At 37.4% G+C, this 20919-nt stretch overlaps 1 protein-coding gene across 2 annotated transcripts in view; it reads left to right on the top strand.

Annotated features, from left to right (window-relative positions):
* The first annotated feature begins 124 nt into the window (after positions 1-124).
* MACROD2 (mono-ADP ribosylhydrolase 2) overlaps positions 125-20919 on the top strand; it is a 2300803-nt gene continuing 2280008 nt past the window's right edge. For both annotated transcript variants that reach the window (XM_040248281.1, XM_040248280.1), the window contains exons 1-2: positions 125-437; positions 7548-7664. In XM_040248281.1, coding sequence (XP_040104215.1) covers positions 392-437; positions 7548-7664 — 163 coding nt within the window. In that variant the 5' untranslated portion in view covers positions 125-391. The remainder of the gene's footprint in view (positions 438-7547; positions 7665-20919) is intronic.

The following is a 20919-nucleotide window of genomic DNA, read 5'->3' as shown; positions in this document are numbered from 1 at the left end:
TGCGCCTGCGCCCTGGGGCCGAAGTCGGGGCGCGCGGCGGCTGGAACGCGAAGAGCGGCGGGCGGTGCAGCCAATGGGAGGCGTCGCTGGCTAGCGGCTCGGAGGCGGGGCCTGCGCGGGTGTTAGGTTAGCGCGAGGCGTGACCTAGTTGACAGGCTCTGAGGTGCTGCTGTGGCGGCAGCCGTGGGGCTGAGGCGGGTGGGAGCCGGAGGCGAGCGCGGGCTGAGGGAGGAGGGCGGCGACTGGAGAGCGGCGAGCGGCTCGGGACCCGGAGCCTCTTTCACTTTTTCCCTCCCGAGTGCCCCCTCCCCACCCTCCCACTCCACACACACCCTGTTTGCCCGTGAGCCTGGGGAACTTGCAGCTTAAAGCCAGCCACCCCCACGGCAACATGTACCCCAGCAACAAGAAGAAAAAGGTGTGGAGAGAGGAGAAAGGTAACCCGGCCGTCGAGTCCTGGGGGGTCGGGCGGCGGGGTGGGGTGGGGGCGGGGGTCGGGGGTCTGTGTGTGCCGCGGCGCGCTCCGCCCGGCTCCTGCCTCTCGCCCGCCCAGCCGGTGCCGCCTTCCCGGCAGGTCCGTGTGTGTACACGCGCGCACGCCGGCGTGCACGCGCCGCCCCCGGGCACCTGCGGCTCGCGCACGTGTGGGCGCACGCCCCTCTCCGCCTCCCGTTGCTCCCGGTCACCTTCGCTGGGCCGGCGGCGCGGACCTCTGCGCGGCGGCCCCTGGGCTCCGCCGGGCTCTCTCAAGCTCCCCGCCCTGTCCCCGGGCCCCAGCCGGGACTCTGGGGTTCCCCGGCCCGGTGTCCCGCGGACACGTGCCCGCTGGCCGACGGCCGGACTGCAGCTGCTGATGCTGCCCCACGCCCGCGGAGCCTCAGCTGGTCACCCCTCGCCTCGCTCCCTTGTGCTCCGCTGGCCGGGTGTCCCCGCCTCTGGGTGTTCAGTCAGGGCCTTTCCTTCTGCGCCCGCCGCAGTGTGACTTTTGGAACCTGGATCTCCGGGGAATCCTAAAGCGAGCGTGTCTGGTCCGCGAGGCTAGGTGCCTTTGGAGAAGTCCGAATGGGTTTTTCTCCGCAGTGCTTTTCCTCGCTATTCCGTCACGGTCTGAAGTTGCTCCGAGTAAGACTGTGAGACTAATGTCACTCTGTGAATGAGCCCACCCCTGAGTTTTGTGCAGATCCAAGCTTGCCCTCATCCGCAAGGTTGACGGCAGCATTGAGGTCGATAAGACACTGAAGTGTGCGACTCAACCATCTTTTCTCCCCCTTTCTCCTTGTTTCTCTTTGGTATCAGTTACGCAATATTCCAAAAGTCTCTGCAGTTTTTTTCTTTCTTTTTAAAAAATTAGCTAATTATACAGAAGTGTAGTAAAAAGTACTTGCAGTGCTACTGCTAAGATATACTAAACTTAGTATATCAAGAGTGACAGAACTGCAAATCTCTCCTAAGTACCTTACCTTCTTTATAGAGCAAGGATAAAAGAGTGACTACAGTGAAAGTTGATTTCCTTGGTGATAGATGTTTAAAACCTGTGGATTGTTATTGCAGCTCCTGGTCTTTATAAATAAGGCCAAGCAGCGGATGAAAGAAAGGGAATGAACGTGGGAAAAGAATACTTTAATATAAAGCTTACTTCAAACAGCGCACGAATAAAGGGATTAATAGGGATTCTTTTTTCCACATTAACTACTGGCAAGAATTAACATAACTGAAGGACCCAATTAAAAGGGTCTTTAAATATTGACAGACTAGGTTGTATACCATTTAATTATATTTTAATGATTATGGACATATATAGAACTGAATTTTGGTGTTGCAGAACAAATGCTGTTGATATATAAAGTAGTGTAAAATAATTTTGCTTTGTTTTCCCAGTAGAAGTTATTTGAATTTCAACAATTTACCTTGTAAGCTTTAAAAAATCTTTTATGCCCATTTTTATTGATAATCTTGAAATATTAGGTTGGTATTATTGATAATAATAAAGGCAGAATAGTGAAAGACATGGAGATTGTTTTTAATAGATGAATAATTGATGAAATTATAGCAATTACTTAAGAACTATCTTTATTCCATAATAATGTTCCTAAAGTAACAATGTTATAATGGTTCCTTCATTTAACATTTACACTGTTAGACTGTGATAAACAAGCATTTTAGAAACTTTGATTCTTGATTTTTTTCTTCTCTTACTTGTAATAATAGAAAATATTACCAAATTAATATATCCTAACAGAGAAGCAAATGCATAGTTAAAGAAGGCATTTTAACAAAGTAAATTTTTCTCGTCCACAACTAACCTATTTTTGCATGAAGTCGAATGTTAAAAGAGAAAGTTATTATGGCCTTGAAGACATTTTAGTGTGTCAGTGTCTTAATTAGGATATCTATTTTTGGAATATGTAGTATATATAATATTGTAAATCAACTATATTTCAATAAAATTTCTGTCTATCTTATGTTGTACCATCAAGGAGCTAAGGATTTCCAGAATCGTAGTATTAAGGATGGAATGCATTACCTTTTTCTGAATTGCACTGAAGAGGGTATTATTGTATTTTTGTAGCTGTTATTTAAATCTAAAGGAAGGCTTACCCACCTCATTGAAATGTCAAGGCATTCTATAAACATATTTTAACTCAGTATACCATATAGTAAGTATGGCTGCAAAGCTGAAACATCCTTAAGGAAAAGTTTTGTGTAAAACTGAAGAGACTGTATGACTGTGGCCTCCAGTATGTGTTGTTGTTTAAATAACTAACTAAGGAACTCTCAAGTCCACATAGGTTAAATAAATGATGTTGATCTAATAGTTTGCACCCCCTAATTCAAAAGCACTCAAAGTGTGTTATCATTTTAAGTACTGAAAGCTAAATTATCTTGTTGTCTTATTTCGTATCCATAGTTGAGTTTTTAAGTAAATGGAATGACAGAGGTCAGGTTGCTTCCCCATATGTACTCTTACTAAAAAGTACAAGTTGCTTCGTACTGTTTTCTATCCTGATTGTTGATATTGCAGTATTTCCATATTAGTGATCTGAGCTTTTATGGTTGTGCTTTGATAAACACCAGTTATCACTTTTCTTCCTCTGTGATTATTTCATATTTACTGTTTCCTTCAAGCTTTTTTTTTTAACCAAGACCCCAACCTCCTACACTAAACAGATGACATTCTCTTGTTTTTTTTTTTTTTTTTTGGCTGCAATTGGTCTTTGTTCCTGTGTGCATGCTTTCTCTAGTTGCAGCGTAGGGGCTGCTCTTGGTTGCTGTGAGCAGGCTTCTCATTGTGGAGGCTTCTCTCCTTGTGGAGCACGGGCTCTGGGGGTGTGGGCTCAGTAATTGTGGCACACAGGGTTAGTTGCTCCGTGGCATGTGGAATCTTCCTGGACCAGGGATTGAATCCATATACCCTGCATTGGCAGGCAGATAACTATCCACTGTACCACCAGAGAAGTCTGACATTGCCTTTTTTATTCATGGAGAAAATACATGTCATGAACACATGAACAGCCCTAACATCTTTCTTTCTTTACATGTCCGTTGTTTTCAGCTTTCTTCCTTTTTTTAGAGGAAGCACTTTTTTTCTTGGTTTCTAAGGTTAACCCATCTGGTTGTGCTCTTTATATCATCTGTATTCTTTGAGATCTTGTATTGTCATTTATTCTTATTTGGGTATGTTTAGTTTCTCAGTGTCTTTGGGTTCCTCTTCTCAGCCTATAACAATGATTAAGTCTCTTCTACCCTAAGGTAGCTTTCCTTCCACAGGGTTCCCTTTGGAGTTGCTATTCTCACTTTCTTCAGTCCCTCAGTCTCCTGATCTCAGTTATGCTTTAAGGAAACTAATGTTTCTAAAGTCATTCAGTAATAACAGTGATGATGGTACTGGTATAAAAATACTTACTATTTGAGTTCTGGTTTTGTATGCCCAGCACTATTTTAAGTACATACTTGAATTGTCTTATTTAATTCTCACAACTTCATGAGGTAGTATATTGTAAGCTTTGAGCTTTGAACTCCATTTGCCTGGGTTTGAATCCTAGTTGTATTGCTTACTAGCTGTGGAACTTTACGTAAATTATTCAACTTCTCTCTTCTAGTTGTCTCATCTATACATTGGGAATAATACCTACCAGCCTACCTCAGGAAGAGAGATGTAATGAAATTAAGTAACCCAAGATCACATAGATTTGCATGATTTGGCATTAGAATCCAGATGGCTCTGTTGACCATTTTATTCTCTTTTCGGGGTTCTTGACCCAGATGATAAAAACGTGTGGCTTACTAATTTTCTTTCATTCTTCCTGATTGTCCTGTAGCAATTGACAAGGTTTCCCCTCTTCTCCTCATTAAAACACTTTTCTCTGCTGGTTTCTATATTGCTGGGACCCTGATTCACCTTGTACCCCCAGTGACATATGTTTTATTTTATTTTCCCATCTTTGTGTCCACTCCCTAAATGTTGTTCGCTTGAGGTTTGCTTTCCTATCTCATCCTTCCCTATGAACTTACTGTAGGACTAGAATTTTAGGTTATGAATTCCAAAATCACTAGGCTGGTTTTCTTTCTCCTGAGTTCCAGATTCTTGATTTCAACTTGAATGCCCTAGAGGTCTTAAATTCAATATAGTGTTGACTCTGGAGTATTGTAGTATTGACTATATCCCATGTAAGCCAGTTCTAGGAGTAGGGAAAAATGTTGCTTCCCCAGTTTTTGTTCACTTGTGCTTACATAAATACTTCTTTCAGTTTATTTCTATGAAAGAATCTTTTAAATTCATTATTTTATAAGGGTTAGATTACCTAAAATGAGATACTGTCCTTAAAACCACTTATTTAAACTACTGTACCTCATAGTATGCTGAAAGAGAATTGAGAGTGCGAGTATGACTGTCAGTAGCTCTACATCATGGAGACCTTTGGTAAAGTACATGATACATGACAGCTGACATAACAAAATGAGTGAGGACGCCAGTGTCAGTTTATACATTGAATATTAGTAAATCTTAACTTGTTACTCCCTTAGATTCAAACAGAATTTTTACATTATTTTTCCTCCTGTATCCTAGTAGATCATTTTATGCACCATCTAGGATGTGCATAATCAACTTTGTATATTAGTGGTGTAGTTTGTAGGATAAGGGCTTCCTTGGTAGCTCAGCAGTAATCTGCTTGCCAACGCGGGAGATGTAGGTTTGATCCCTGGATGGGGAAGATCCCTTGGAGAAGGAAATGGCAACCCACTCCAGTATTCTTGCCTGGGAAATCTCAAGGACAGAGAGGCCAGGTGGGCTACAGGCTATGGGGTTTTAAAGAGTTGGACACACTTAGCAACTAAACAACAACAACCCAAACAATTTTTAGGGTAAGATTAAACTGCTTGGCATGGTATAGAGATTTCTGTGCATTTTTGTTTTATGTTTCCAGTTACTTTTCAAATTTGTTGCCATTTTCCTCCTTGTATTAATACCTTCATTAAATTATTCTTGAATAGTTTATTCAAAACTCAAAATTCTCTAAGCTAGACTTCAACAGTATGTCATCTGAGAACTTCCAGATGTTCAGGCTGGATTTAGAAAAGGCAGAGGACAAATTGCCAACATCTGTTGGATCATCAAAAAAGCAAGAGAACTCCAGAAAAACATCTACTTCTGCTTTATTGATTACGCTAAAGCCTTTGACTGTGTGGATCACAACAAACTATGGAAAATTCTGAAAGAGATGGGAATACCAGATCAACTGACTTGCCTCCTGAGAAATCTGTATTCAGGTCAAAAAGCAACAGTTAGAACTGAACATGGAACAACAGACTGGTTCCAAATTGGGAAAGGAGTATTGCAAGGCTGTATATTGTCACCTTGCTTATTTAACTTATATGCAGAGTACATCATGTGAAATGGCGGGATGTCATGATGAAGCACAAGCTGGAATCACGATTTCTGGGAGAAATATCAATAACCTCAGATATGCAGATGACACCACTCTTCTGGCAGAAAATGAAGAACTAAAGAGCCTCTTGATGAAAGTGAAAGAGGAGAGAAAAAGTTGGCTTAAAACTCAACGTTGAAGAAACTAAGATCATGGCATCCCGTCTGATCACTTCATGGTGAATAGATGGGGAAACAATGGAAACAGTGACAGACTATTTTCTTGGGTTCCAGAATCACTGCAGATGGTGACTGCAGCCATGAAATTAAAAGACGCTTGTTCCTTCAAAGAAAAGCTATGCCCAACCAAGACAGCATATGAAAAAGCAGAGGCATTACTTTGCCAACAAAGGTCCATCTAGTCAAAGCTATGGTTTTTCCAGTAGTCATGTTATGGATGTGAGAGTTGGACTATAAAGAAAGCTAAGCACTGAAGAATTGGTGCTTTTGAATGTAGTGTTGGAGAAGACTCTTGAGAGTCCCTTGGACTGCAAGGAGCTCAAGCCAGTCTATCCTAAAGGAAATCAATCCTGAATATTCATTGGAAGATCTGATGCTGAAGCTGAAGCTCCAATACTTTGGCCACCTGATGCGAAGAACCAACTCATTTGAAAAGACGCTGATGCTGGGAAAGATTGAAGGCAGGAGGAGAAGGGGATGACAGAGGATGAAATGGTTGGATGGCATCACTGACTCAATGGACATGAGTTTGAGCAAGTTCCTGGAGTTGGTGATGGACAGGAAGGCCTGGTGTCCAGCAGTCACCTCTCGGGGAGCTTTCCCTGAGATGGCAGTACTGTATAGTGGCTAATGGTGTAGGCTATAGTTGTTGATGGAGATATCTATGTGGCTTTTAATGGAAAGCTCTCTTGATTTGAACAAACTGCTGAACTTTATGTGCTTCATTTCCCTATCTGCAAAATCGGGATAATTATCCCAACTATCAGTTTTGCTGAGTGTTGGAAAGATTATTTTAATTAAAGTATACATGTGAAGGTCCTGGCACACAGTGAGTTCTTTATAAATGACATCAGCTGTTGTTAATTCTAAGTTTTTAAAAAGTGTTATAATGTTACAGTCAAGACTTATAAAGTATTATTTATATCACCTCCGCAAAGGTATTATTAAATTGAAAGGGCATTTTTATTGTTGGTGGCATCATAGAATTAAGGAATATCTTGGTGGTTGGTTTTCTTGTGCTTTTAGCATTTGTATGTATTTGTCTTAGGATTTTTTATTTTATTTATGTAGCTATTATTTTTTATCTTACCCATTTCCCCTTTTGTCTTGTGAACTCCTCCAGAGTTAAGGGTCACCTTTGTACTTGCAGTGTATAAATGTATCATTTGGCACATAGTGGACGGTCAGTAGATGTCTGAAAGAGCTTCTTTCTGGACTGTCACAATAATGTTTTCCTCATCAGGCTTTGATGTTTTTTTTTTTTTGCCTGCTGAGTGTTAATTTGACTCCATTCAAATATGGAGTCACTGATTAGTATTTTGGTATTCTTCAAGCCCACATTAACTCTTGGTTAATTTAACATGGTTAATATTTAAATTATAAAATAATTCCTGAACTTAAAAGTTAAATACAAATGGAGATTCTGCTTTTATTTTGCAAGAACGTTTACTGAAGATGACCATAGAGGAGAGACGCAAAGAATACATAAGGGACTATGTTCTCCTGAACACCATCCCATCGTGGAAAGAGGAGATGAAAGGCAAGAGCCAAAATGATGGTAAGTTTCTCAGAACATTTTTTCAGGTAGATACCATTCCTATTTGTTTATGACCTCTGCAGGACACTTGGTGATAGAATGGAATAATTGGCACTTAATAAAGAGATGTCATTTTTGCTGTATGAAATAATTGGTTGTCATTTAATTGTTTTTAGCAATCTACCCTGTGTTATTTAAACTTAAGAAATTGTATTAATGTAATTCATGTTTGGAAATATACCACATTTATGTGGTGCTTTTTTACAGTTATTTTTAAAAATCTATTCTACAATAGTGTTTGGAGCAAATGATATTAGGGATATGCTGCTTTGGTGGGATGGCCTGTTGAGTTTGTTTTGATTAGGTTCATTTGTAAAGTTATTTTAAGAATTGGATACAGTTGAAAGAGTGTATTAGGAAGAACAGAGAAAAACCAAATAACATTTCATGTAATTTTAGAGAAGAGTTTACATGTTGTTTGATATGTTATATTTACCTATAAAGTATTTGTATGAAAAGTTAACTCACTCTTAAAGTTTTTATGATTTAATGAGAGTCCAGATTGTTTCAGGGAAATATATGTGTTAGAATATAAATGAACTATTAAGTATTAGAAAGGTATATGGAAACAGTTCTAAAAAAGCATAAGAGATTTCATGGATGTTTAACATATTATCTCTGAATGAGTACTCATTGGTGGTAATAGTCTGAATGTGAAATTTAAGAAGAAATGGTGTTTTTCAAGGATATATAAATATTGAGAATGAAAGCTAATTTTATGAAAGTGACTTAGAACCTTCTAATTTCATAGATTGTGGTCTTAGATTGGGGCTTCCCTGGTGGCTCCAGACAGGAAATTATAGAGTATACTATGGACCCAGATCAAGAAGACTAGCATGGAATTGCTATGGCTGAAATCTGTGGAAAAAGCAGCCAAATTAGCCTTTGGTGTCTGTGCAGAGAACACATTTACCTCAGTGTTTGGGCTTTAGAGAGAATTTTGTTTTTCTAGGAAGGCAAAGCCTGTGGGTTCTTTTAGAGCTTACTCTGCCTGGAAACATGTGTGACCTTGGGCAAATGAGGTAGTGGCTGTACCCCAGGTTCTTTTGGGGTCACTGAACAAGCTGATTGAGTTGTACACATCTGACCTGCTTGCTCAGTGTCTTCAGCAAATGCAGTTGTTTTAATAATGGTTGAATTAAGACATCATTGAGAGAAGACAGTGCTGTGTAAAGAAAAGTATAGATCAGAAGGACAGATTTCTGGGCCTTCTCTGAACTAGGGTCATGGGCCTCTTCATGTTTTGGTCTCAGTTATTAATTCTTTTGTTTATGAGAAACTGATAGTGAATACTTAAGCTCCACTTTTTGTGACAGGTGAATCTCTCTTTTACTTGTGCTTCGTTTATCTGATTTTCTTTCTTCATTGCTGTTGTAAGTGGTCATTTTCTAAGGATGATGATCTGTTTAAACAAATTTTGCATCCTGAAACATGTAGATTTCTGTTGATGCCAAAATAATTGAAAAAGGAATAGTGATACTCAGGCTGCACTGCCCAGTTTTGGGTCTGCTCACGTCTGTATAGAGGCTTGGCCTTTATGCTTCTATTTGAATATTCATCATGAGAGACTTAGGGTTAAACTGGGGCTCCTCTGTCCATGGGATTTTCCAGGCAAGAATACTGGAGTGGGTTGCCATTGCCTTCTGTGTAGAAAACTCAAGAGTTGGGTATTTTCAGAGATACCACAGACCAAAATATTTCCCCCAATCAGAAAAGATACATTGAATAACACCTCACATTGTTATTCCCTAGCAAGAGCTTATTATTTAATCATTTCTCCCAATATGAGCTCTGTAAGTGATCTACAACTGCTGTCTAAATTTCATTTTTTTCTTCAAGTTTTTTGAATGTGAATGTTTTTCATGAGGAACTAGGTGGTGGTATCAGAATTGTATTTTTATTAAACAGTGTTTTATTTCCTTTTAATGTTACTGTATTGTGACCCAGAAATTGGTGACTGGTCTCCTCTCTTTTTCATGAAATGGAATATTTCTTTGCATTATATATATCTTTCATTGTGCTTTCTTCCAGTGTTACCTATCCAGTGCTCAATTATACTGAAATATTAGTCAAGAGAGTTTTGGTATTTTATTAGTTTAAAAAGATCCTTTAAAAATATAAATCTTTGAAAAATGATAAAGGACAATTATATAGTAATATTTTTATATTTTATTTTTAAGTGTTTAAGCCACTGCTTGTAAATGTGTATGTATTAATATATAAGTAGGTATTGATATTTGTAATAATTTAATCTTTTAAGTATAAGATTTCAAACTAAGTTTTACAAGACATCTGTTTATGAGTCTATGTCATTTAGTTTCTGATTTGCCAGAAAGGGATAATATTTGTTGGGCTAGCATAAGCATAATATTCCAATTTTAAGTTTAATAGTTTATTGTTTATTATCTGTGTTTTTACGGAAGACCATTTTGGCCTTGATGTCCATGATTACATGGAACATTCTCAAGCTATTGTTTAAAATTTTTTTTCTTAATTTTGTTCAGTTTTCTTTTAATTAAATGCTTATTATTTTATTGTAATAGACATTTAAATAAAAATGAGAGTGGCCAAATGTATTTGTTGTAATTTTAAGCTGTCTTAACAAAAGGAATCCAAAAATTGCCAAATAATATAAAATCAATGTTTCTGCAGAAAGGAAGAAGCAAGTAGATGATATTTTTTACTTTGACTTACTAGTTTGATAATATCAGAAAGCTAGGGACCCGTAGATGGAGAAGGAAATAGCAACCCACTCCAGTATTCTTGCCTAGAGAATCCTGTGGACAGAGGAGCCTGGTGGGCTGCTGTCCATGGGGTCCCACAGAGTTGGACACGACTGAAGTGACTTAGCAGCAGCAGGGACCTGTAGAAGAAAGAATGGGAGATTACCCAAAAGACCGATACCCCAAAACCCATTTGTTTATTATTCGTGCTTATATTTGTCAACTACCATTAGTAAATCTCTGAAATTACATGATTCTGATTACTTCTTCCTCTGGTTAGCAATTATGTAATAATTCTGTTTCATTTGTCAGTTGCTCTGTTGTAGGGAATTTTAAAATACTTGTTTCTCCTATTATACTATTTCTCTAGCACCTGTAATAGTGCCTTATGCCTAGGTGGGCTCAGTTAGTACATTACATAAGAATGCCTCAGAGGTTAAGTCTACAAAGGACAATGCTTTTTAAATTCTTTTTTCTTTAAAATGAGCATTTACTTCACTTTGTATAATGGCTCCAGTATCATCCACCTCATTAGAACTGATTCAAATGTATTCTTTTATAGTCTTTTGGACTCTGTGGGAGAGGGAGAGGGTGGGATGATTTGGGAGAATGGCATTGAAACATGTATAATATCATATATGAAACAAATTGCCAGTCCAGGTTTGATGCATGGTACAGGATGCTCGGGGCTGGTGCACTGGGATGACCCAGAGGGATGGGATGGGGAGGGAGGTGGGAGGGGGGTTCAGGATGGGGAACACATGTACACCCATGGTGGATTCATGTTGACGTATGGCAAAACCAATACAGTATTGTAAAGTAATTAGTTTCCAATTAAAATAAGTAAATTTATATTAAAAAAATTAAAAAAATGAGCATTTAAAAAGATACATAAAAATAGACTAGTAAAATGAAACTTTATGTGCCCACCATCCAGTTTCAACAGTTAACAACGATTAGTTTTATATCATGTATATCAGTGTTCCCTGGACATTTTTCCCAGACTATTTTGGAGCAATTCCTGTATATCTTACCAACTTTTATCTGTAAATACATGTATGTATGCCTGTGCATGCATCTGTAAAAGGTAAGGGCACATTTTTGTTATTTTAATATAACCACACTACTACTGCACCTGAAAATTAAGAATTCTTTAATTAAATGTCCAATTAGTATTCAAATTTTTCTCATCTCATAAACAGTTTTGCTTTCTTGTATGTTTGGTTTTCTTGAGTCAATATCTAAACAAGGTTCACATTCTGCATCAATTGATGTATTTCTTAAGTCTCTTTTAACTTGTAGTTTCTTCTCTTTCTGTCCTTTTGCCTCTTGCAATTTATCCATTGAATAAAGTAGGCTATTTGTCTTACAGAATTTTTCACATTTTGGATTTTACTCAGTGCATCTTTGTTGTGTCACTTAGCATGTTCCTCTGTCCCCCTGTGTTTCAAGCTGGTAGTTAAATCCAGAGGCTTGGTCAGACATGAGTTTTATTTTTTGGAAAGATTACTTAATAGATTATTGTACCTTCTTTTTGCATAATGTCTGGTTATTGCTCTCTGTGGTGATTAAGACTGGTCACTAGGTTCAGATATTGTCTGCCTAATCCATTCTTTGTAATGTTCCCTATCAACTTTTTGCCTACTGAATTTAGCAGCCATTGATGACTGATCCATTATTTTATTAGGGGTTGCAAAATAGTATTATTCCAATTTTATCATTCCTCCTTGTTTATTAGTTGGATTTCTATAAAGAATTTTTCCTTATCAACTTTTTTGTTTTCATGCAATACAATTTATATAGAAAAGGCAAATAAATGTGGTTTCTTTTTATTTGCCTGTTTTCAGATTGCATTGATTTTCTGAAATCCTATGAAAGTAACCAAAGGTTTTTTCTCTTTGAATCTTTCTCTAGTCCTTCTGCTGCTGCATATGGTAAATGGGAATGCCTCATTTAAAGTTAGCCTGTACAGATACATACAATTACTAAACTGCAGTCCTAGGATATAGTAGAAAGACAAAGATATATGAATGGATGGGTGGATATGATATAATAGAAGGATGGCATTGCTTCTTTGTAGGGACAAAAGTTCAGTTCCCAGGTTTAATTGGTGTGTGTTCTGTTCTCTTGTGCTACTTTCTTTGCTAAAGTTCTGCTAGAATACCAGTCAGAGAAACGTGATTTTGCCATGCTTAGGCTAATTGTCTCTTACTGGTTGCCCTTAGGGAAAATAGCTATAGTTATAGGGGGATTGTGAGTCATTACTTTTAATGTTTATATGGAACAGTAAGGGATGAAAACTAAAATAATGAAGATGAGTTAGGTGGAAACTATAAAATTATTTTATTCTGGTATGACAAAATAGTAAAAGGGTCATTTAGAAACTTGATATTTCATATCTTATATGTAATATTCAAATCTGATTTATAGGTCATTTGAAAACATTTAACTAGAAAATACCTGAACTGTGAAGTCTTAGTAAGTCTGAATTTCCATTTTTTGAGGTGTATAGTAATATTTTGAGATTTGTGGGTTGACTGGAGGCATGTGTGTTTGTTTCTTTTGATTAACTTAGAAGTTCAGCCTTTTTTGCTCTCTTTAACTTCTACTTTTGAATGATTTTTAAGAGGTAATGGCAAACCAAAAGATATGTTATTTCTGTAAGAGGTGATGGCTGACCAAAGAAATAAAAGTTAAGTCCAAATTCCTGAGCCTCTCTATCACATTGAGATCTTATTTCAATGTTTTGAATTTTGTTATATTTTACCTATGTCCCATGTTGACTATTGATATTCAAAAATCACCAAAGAAAGAGTATCTTAGTCATGTTTCAGTTCCAGTGCAGAGCCCTGTATTTTTATCCTTAGTAAATTAGCAATAAACTATTTCTTGAATATTTATATTTATTAATCAGTATTAGTCAGTATATTTATTAATCACCTGATATGAGGAAATAAGAATATAATTATGTTGCTGAAAATCAGATGGATGGGGTAAGGGACCATATGGCAAAACAAATTAGAAAATTTTAGTAACTATGATGAGGTGGGGTTTGCTACAGATTTTTAAACTATATTAACTGCATTATTTTTATTAAATATTTAATGTTTGGAAGACAGGCCACAATTTAAAATGACTGAATAGTTAGAAACATGGTATTTATAACAGGATTGAATTTAGTAGGGTTATAAAAATTGGAAAGGTATGTTTCCTATTATAGTCTTTTGATATTGATTCCTTTTAATATTATTTTCAGTTTGAGCACTATGCTTTAAAAGTAAAATAATCTATAGAAGCAGAAGAAAGCTCAGAGCAGAACACTCAACTTTATTAGGTACAAGTCTTTTGTTTTCAGTGGGTGGTGATTTTTTCCCCATTTTTTACATGATCTTAAAATGAATCTAATTAAAAAACAGAAATCTCTTTTTGCCTCAGGTACCTAAGATCACTCAGGCTTATTCTTTTCACATTTATCTGTGAAGTTTCCATTACCTGTGAAGATGTTGCCCAAGTAGAGCTTATATTAGAAACAGATGTTTTTCATTCCAGAAGTGAAAAGTAGACTAAAGACTGGGCTTCCCAGGTGGCTCTAGTGGTAAGGAACTTGCCTGCCAGTGCAGGAGACATAAGAGACTTGGGTTCAAGCCCTGGGTTGGGAAAATCCCCTGGAGAAGGAAATGGCAACCCACTCCAGTGTTCTTGCTTGGAGAATCCCATGGATAGGGTCACAAAGAGTTGGATGTGAATGACGTGACTTAGCACACAGCACACACAGATTAAAGACTAAAATCCTAAAATGATCTGAATTCTTCTATGATCTGGCCTTTCTCCTTTTGGCCTCTTATTATGTCACCCTTTTTCTTGGTCTCTGCATCTAGCCACACTGTCTTTTCTCTTTCTGGAATGTACTGTGCTCCTTCCCACTGCTGATTATTCCTTTTGTTTTTATCTTCACATCTCAGCTTTCAGTTCTCAGATTGAAACCTTTCTATTCTCTCTGAAGTCTTCACTGAACCCTTACTCTGAAACAGGTTCCTATATTAAATACTTTCATACAGCATTGGTAACAGTTTGTTTTTAATGTACTTAATCATAGAATTATCTGATCAAGATTTATCTCCTTATAAAGACTACTTACTGTGAACATTGGGACCATGTTGTCTGTCTTAACTCTCCTTTATATCCCTGGCATCTAGCATAATGCTTGATGCACAGTAGATATTTAATAAGTATTTGTTTTGTGACTTGAATAAATGATAAACTATTTGCCTGGTGGTATTTCATTTCATACATGATTTTTTGTCTTCTCACCCTTTTTTCCCACTGAATTATAAAGATTCATGTGGGAATGATGGCCTTAGAAATTAATCCAGTTGTTTTTAATGTAGATAATAAATACTTTTCCTATCTGTAATATAAGGTCAGTCTTACTCTTTTAAAGATTAGATAGCCTAATGATAAATAACAGTAAAGATTTTACAGAACTACTGTATAGATATTTAACTAGTTAGTTGACCCAAGGATGAAAATTCACGTGTTACGTGCATACATCAGCATTGTATATTGTTATTTGTAGTACTTAGTAACTAAACATCATTATTATAATTTCTGTGTGCTTAAATATCAACAAAACTTAAGTTAAATGAGTGTAAATGTAGAAACTTAGGCCTATTATATAACAGTTTTAAGTGTGGAAAAATTTTCAGGTATTCTGAGTGCCTTTATTTTGTAATTATTGATTTTTGACATATAAAACAACCTAGAAATTATCTTATTATTATATCCTGTTTAAGCCCTTTACTGAGTTTATTGGTTTGCGTCAAAAAAGAACTTGGCTACAGATAAAGAATTAGGTTCCTGTGGAAGAATTAAGCTGAGTAAGAGAATTTTGAGGATAAATGACGTTCACACTAATGTGTGAAAATATAAACAATTTTTGTGTAGTGGTATTTTGAGTGAAGGTGTAAGCATCAGTTTAGTCAGACATTTGTGAAATAAGGTTAACTTCTAAAATGGAGGAAAAAGAATATGAAATTATATAGGGATTCATAATTCACTACATGATTTTTGTTTTTCTTCTGCCTTTATCTCATCCTTGGTCTTCTAAACTACTTTCCAACACAGTTTTAACAACACATAAGTTTTATTGCACATTGCATTGTGTGCCACCAAGTGCTATGTAAATTGTCCTTGTATTTAAACCTTTTTAAAAAAATAATGTAGAAACAAAAATAATTTTTTTTGATACATGTAAATATGACCCAGTTTTGAAACCACAGGATTAAAAGATCTTTCTGTGTATTTTGTAGGTCTGTAACTTCACCACAGATTGTGTTAGTTTTCTTTTTTAACCCATTAAATGAATTATACTAGTAAGGTATACTTAAATCTATTTGATCAGTGCAGACAGATACTTTGAAATAGATTATAGATAGGTGGTAGCCAAAGTCAACCTTCCCTCCTGCCCTCATCCCCACCTTGATTGTCTTTCCTGTATAAGAGTCTTCTGTTTTTCAAATATTTATTTGTTAAATTTTCATATAAGTGTTCAAAATAAGGATTTGAATATAATTTACTGTTTTATTGAAGCCTTTGGTTTAGGACAAGTTGGGAGTTATTGATGAAGCAAGTAACAAAATATAGGTAATAAAGTTCAATAAACTTCCATATGCCTGCCATATGAATGCCAGGGCAGAAGATATTTGTGCATTTGGAGGTTTGGAAATACTACGTTTTAGTTTGGTCTTGCTCCAGGACAAGTCATGGATTTCAGATTTTTGTTTGTTTCCTTCCTGGAGATTGAATTAGGATATATTCAGTTAAGAATCCAGACTGTCCCATCATAGAGGTAATTCTCCCATCAACTTAGATTTGAGATTATATCTGCCATATGAAAATAACAAAGTTAAGAGATATCCCAAATTTTATACGTCTCCTGTACTAGTGATTCTGTTGGGGTAAAACTTTAAGGTTTTTTTTTTTTTCTTTTTGGTATAAGTTGAGGCTTAATGTATCAGATCCCTTATGATTATTCAGTGGAAGTGACAAATAGATTTAAGGGACTAGATCTGATAGACGGAGTGCCTGATGAACTATGGACAGAGGTTCGTGATATTGTATAGGAAACAGGGATCAAGACCATCCTCAGGAAAAAGAAATGCAAAAAAGCAAAATGGCTGTCTGAGGAGGCCTTGCAAATAGCTGTGAAAAGAAGAGAAGCGAAAAGCAAAGGAGAAAAGGAAAGATATATCCATTTGAATGCAGAGTTCCAAAGAATAGCAAAGAGAAATGAGAAAGCCTTTCTCAGAGATCAATGCAACGAAATAGAGGAAAACAATAGAATGGGAAAGACTAGAGATCTCTTGAAGAAAATTAGAGATTCCAAGGGAACATTTCATGCATAGATGGGCTCAATAAAGGACAGAAATGGTATGGACCTAACAGAAGCAGAAGATATGAAGAAGAGGTGGCAAGAATACATAGAAACTGTACAAAAAAGATCTTCATGACCCAATTAATTATGATGATGTGATCATTCACCTAGAGCCAGACATCCTGGAATGTGAAGTCAAGTGGCCCTTAGGAAGCATAACTACAAACAAAGCTAGTGGAGGTGATGGAATTCCACTTGAGCTATTTCAAATCCTAAAAGATGATGCTGTGAAAGTGTTGCACTCAATATGTCAGCAAATTTGGGAAAGTAAGCAGTGGCCACAGGACTGGAAAGTCAGTTTTCATTCCAATCCCAAAGAAAGGCAGTACCAACGAATGCTCAAACTACCTCACAATTGCACTCATCTCACATGCTGTAAAATAATGCTCAGAATTCTCCAAGTCAGGCTTCAGCAATACGTGAACCGTGAACTCCAGATGTTCAAGCTGGTTTTAGAAAAGGCAGAGGAACCAGAGATCAAATTGCCAACATCTGCTGGATCATGGAAAAAGCAAGAGAGTTCCAGAAAAATATCTACTTCTGCTTTATTGACTATGCCAAAGCCTTTGACTGTGTGGATCACCCACCTGACCTGCCTCTTGAGAAATCTGTATGCAGGTCAGGAAGCAACAGTTAGAACTGGAAATGGAACAACAGACTGGTTCCAAATAGGAAAAGGAGTATGTCAAGGCTGTATATTGTCACCCTGCTTATTTAACTTATATGCAGAGTACATCAAGAGACACTGGGCTGGAAGAAGCACAAGCTGGAATCAGGATTGCCAGGAGAAATATCAATCACCTCAGATATGCAGATGACACCACCCTTATGGCAGAAAGTGAAGAAGAACTAAAGAGACTTTGATGAAAGTGAAAGTGGAGAGTGAAAAAGTTGGCTTAAAGCTCAACATTCAGAAAACAAAGATCATGACATCCGGTCCCATCACTTCATGGGAAATAGATGGGGAAACAGTGGAAACAGTGACAGACTTATTTTTTTTTGGGCTCCAGAATCACTGCAGATGGTGATTGCAGCCATGAAATGAAAAGATGCTTACTCCGGGAAGGAAAGTTATGACCAAACTAGACAGCATGTTAAAAAGCAGAGACATTACTTTGTCAACAAAGGTCCGTCTAGTCAAGGCTATGGTTTTTCCTGTGGTCATGTATGGATGTGAGTTTTGGACTGTGAAGAAAGCTGAATGCCGAAGAATTGATGCTTTTGAACTGTGGTGTTGGAGGAGACTCTTGAGAGTCCCTTGGATAGCAAGGATATCCAACCAGTCCATCCTAAAGGAGATCAGTCCTGGGTGTTCATTGAAGGGACTTATGTTGAAGCTGAAACTCCAATACTTTGGCCACCTAATGCAAAGAGCTGACTCATTTGAAAAGACCTTGAAGTTGGGAAAGATTGAGGGCAGGAGGAGAAAGGGACGACATAGGATGGAATGGTCGGATGGCATCACCGACTCACTGGATATGAGTTTGAGTAGGCTCTGGGAGTTGGTGATGGACAGGGAGGCCTGGCGTGCTGCAGCTCATGGGGTCGCAAAGAGTTGGACATGACTGAGTGACTGAACTGAAATGTTATCATACCCATCAACTATATAATAATGGGAGTGATTTCTATTATTTTGTTAAGTATATGTGTCTTCTTTTTTACCTCTGGGAATGCACAGATTTTGAGATTAAATGTGTCTCTCCTCACACCCCAATTCTGCTGTTGTATACCCTACCTGGAGAACCTATGACATCCCTAAACTTGTCTCCTCATGTCTCAGTTACCTCACTGGGGTATTTGTTTCTCCTTTTTAAGGTCATGATGAGAACATAATTGAGATCAGAGCTTCTTTTTATTACAGAACACACCTTCCTCTTGTGTGAAACTTCTTGTGCTCATAGCCAGTGTATAATAGAAGGCAGATTTTTTGCCTATGCTTGTGTCTGTAAATACACATACAGTTTGAATTTGGACTGTCTGCTATAGAAGGTAGGAAGTGTAACTGTTTCTTAGAATTTATGGTATGATGTCTAGCGGAGGTTGTTGTATACCAACCCATTTTGTAGTTTGAGGTAAGTATGCTAAGTAGAGTTACAACTGGTCAAGGAAAAAAAATTTAAGACTGGTTATTTGGAAACATCAGAAACTAATTTTTTTTTGTTTCTTCTATGAGTGCTTGTATGTGGTTTTTAAGAATTTTGAAATTTGTACTATTAGATTTGAGAGAGAAGATGGCATGTAAAACTGAAAATATTTTCTGAATTAAAGGCTACTGTTTTACAATTTCTAATTTTTGTTATTATTTAGCACTTAGTTAATAACTAATAAAATTTCTGGCCTTAATGTGTATGAATCCTAGTTGTCATTGAAAAGGAAAAAATTTCTGTTTAAAACAAAATCTGGCTGAACAACTTTCATATACTAGGGGAATAGCATAATATATACATCAGAGGAGATGACTTTCAGTTCAGAAAAATACCTTGAAAATTTGTGGATATGAGAATCTTGGAAAGTAAAGGCAAAAGCAGACAGGAATTTTGAGTTTCTTAGGCTGCCTGAGAGAGAAAAGTGTGAAGGATGTAGGAACAAAAGGAAAAGGAGATGTGAGAAGAAATAGTGGAGAGCAAGAGGTGGCCGGAAGCCAGTCCTGATGTAGAGACAATCTGTCCATCCTTAAGGAATATAAATAGGATGGGCTCTGGAGATATTTATATTACTTAATTTTAAAATAGCAGGTGTGTCTGGGTGGAGATACCCAGATGCCTGACATCTTGGTTGTTTTAATGATGGTAGAAATTAAATGACTCATAAGAATACTGAATTTGACCATACTTATAAATGTCTTTGACAAATACAAAAAATATTCTGGGCTCTGTAGTCTCTGAGTTCTTCATCTTATGCAGGTAATACATGGCTGAGCTGAGATAATAATGACCATATTAAGTTTACTAAACATACACTTATCTCAGCTAAGTAACTGACTCAGATTTATGGTAACTTGGTTCTTAAGTGTGTTTAAAATCTACTTAACCATTTTAACAATTCAGTGGTTTTTTCAGTACATTTACAGTCATCAGTGTGTGTTAGTCGCTTAGTCGTGTCTGACTCTTTGTGAGTTCATGAACTGGGGCCTGCTAGACTCCTTTGTCCATGGGATTCTCCAGGCAAGAATACTGGAGTGGGTTGCCATTTCCTCCTTCAAGGGGTCTTCCCCACCCAGGGATCAAACTAGGGTCTCCTGCATTGCAGGCAGATTCTTTTATCATCTGAACTACCAGGGCTTCTCAGTTCAGTGGTTTTTTAGTACACTTACAGTCATCATCAGTACCCATTTCCAAAACATTTTTATCTTCCCAGATAGAAACTTGGTATCTTCCTAGGTGGTTCCAGAGGTAAAGAACCTGCCTGCCAATGCAAGAGTCATAAGAGCTGTAGGTTCAATCCCTGGGTCATGAAGGTGCCCTGGAGAAGGAAATGGCAACCCACTCTAGTATTCTTGCCTGGAGAATCCCATGGACCAAGGAGCCTGGCAGCTACAGTCCCTGGGGTTGCAGAGTCTGACACGAGTGAAGCGACTTAGCATGTACACACCTTCATGATCCATTATATAATTACTACCCATTTTCCTCTTTCATCCAAGTTCTAGCAATCTCTACTTATTTTTTGTCTCCATAAATTACCTGTTCTAGACTTCATATAAGTAGAATCATGTATTTGTTTTTTATGTCTGGCTTATTTCACTTATTGAAATGCTTTCTAGGTTCATTCATTTTGTAGTGTGTGTTAGAATTTTGTTCTTTTTTATGGTTGGGTAATATTCCACTGTGTATATATGCCACGTTTTGTTTATTCATTCATTTGTTGATAGATATTTGGGTTTCTACCTTTAGGCTATTATGAATAATGGTGCTGTAAACTTTGATGTACCAGTATTTGAGTCTCTATTTTCAGTTCTTTTGGCTATATAAATAGGAATGGAATTGCTGGATTATATGGTAATTCTATGTTTAACTTTTCGAGGAACAACAGTACTGTTTTCTACAATAGCTGTGCCATTTTA

Source organism: Oryx dammah, unplaced genomic scaffold, assembly GCF_014754425.2.
Source record: "Oryx dammah isolate SB20612 unplaced genomic scaffold, SCBI_Odam_1.1 HiC_scaffold_10, whole genome shotgun sequence".
NCBI classification, from domain to species: domain Eukaryota; kingdom Metazoa; phylum Chordata; class Mammalia; order Artiodactyla; family Bovidae; genus Oryx; species Oryx dammah.
Note: the sequence above shows the minus strand (reverse complement) of the source record. Positions and strands in the feature narration are given on the sequence as shown.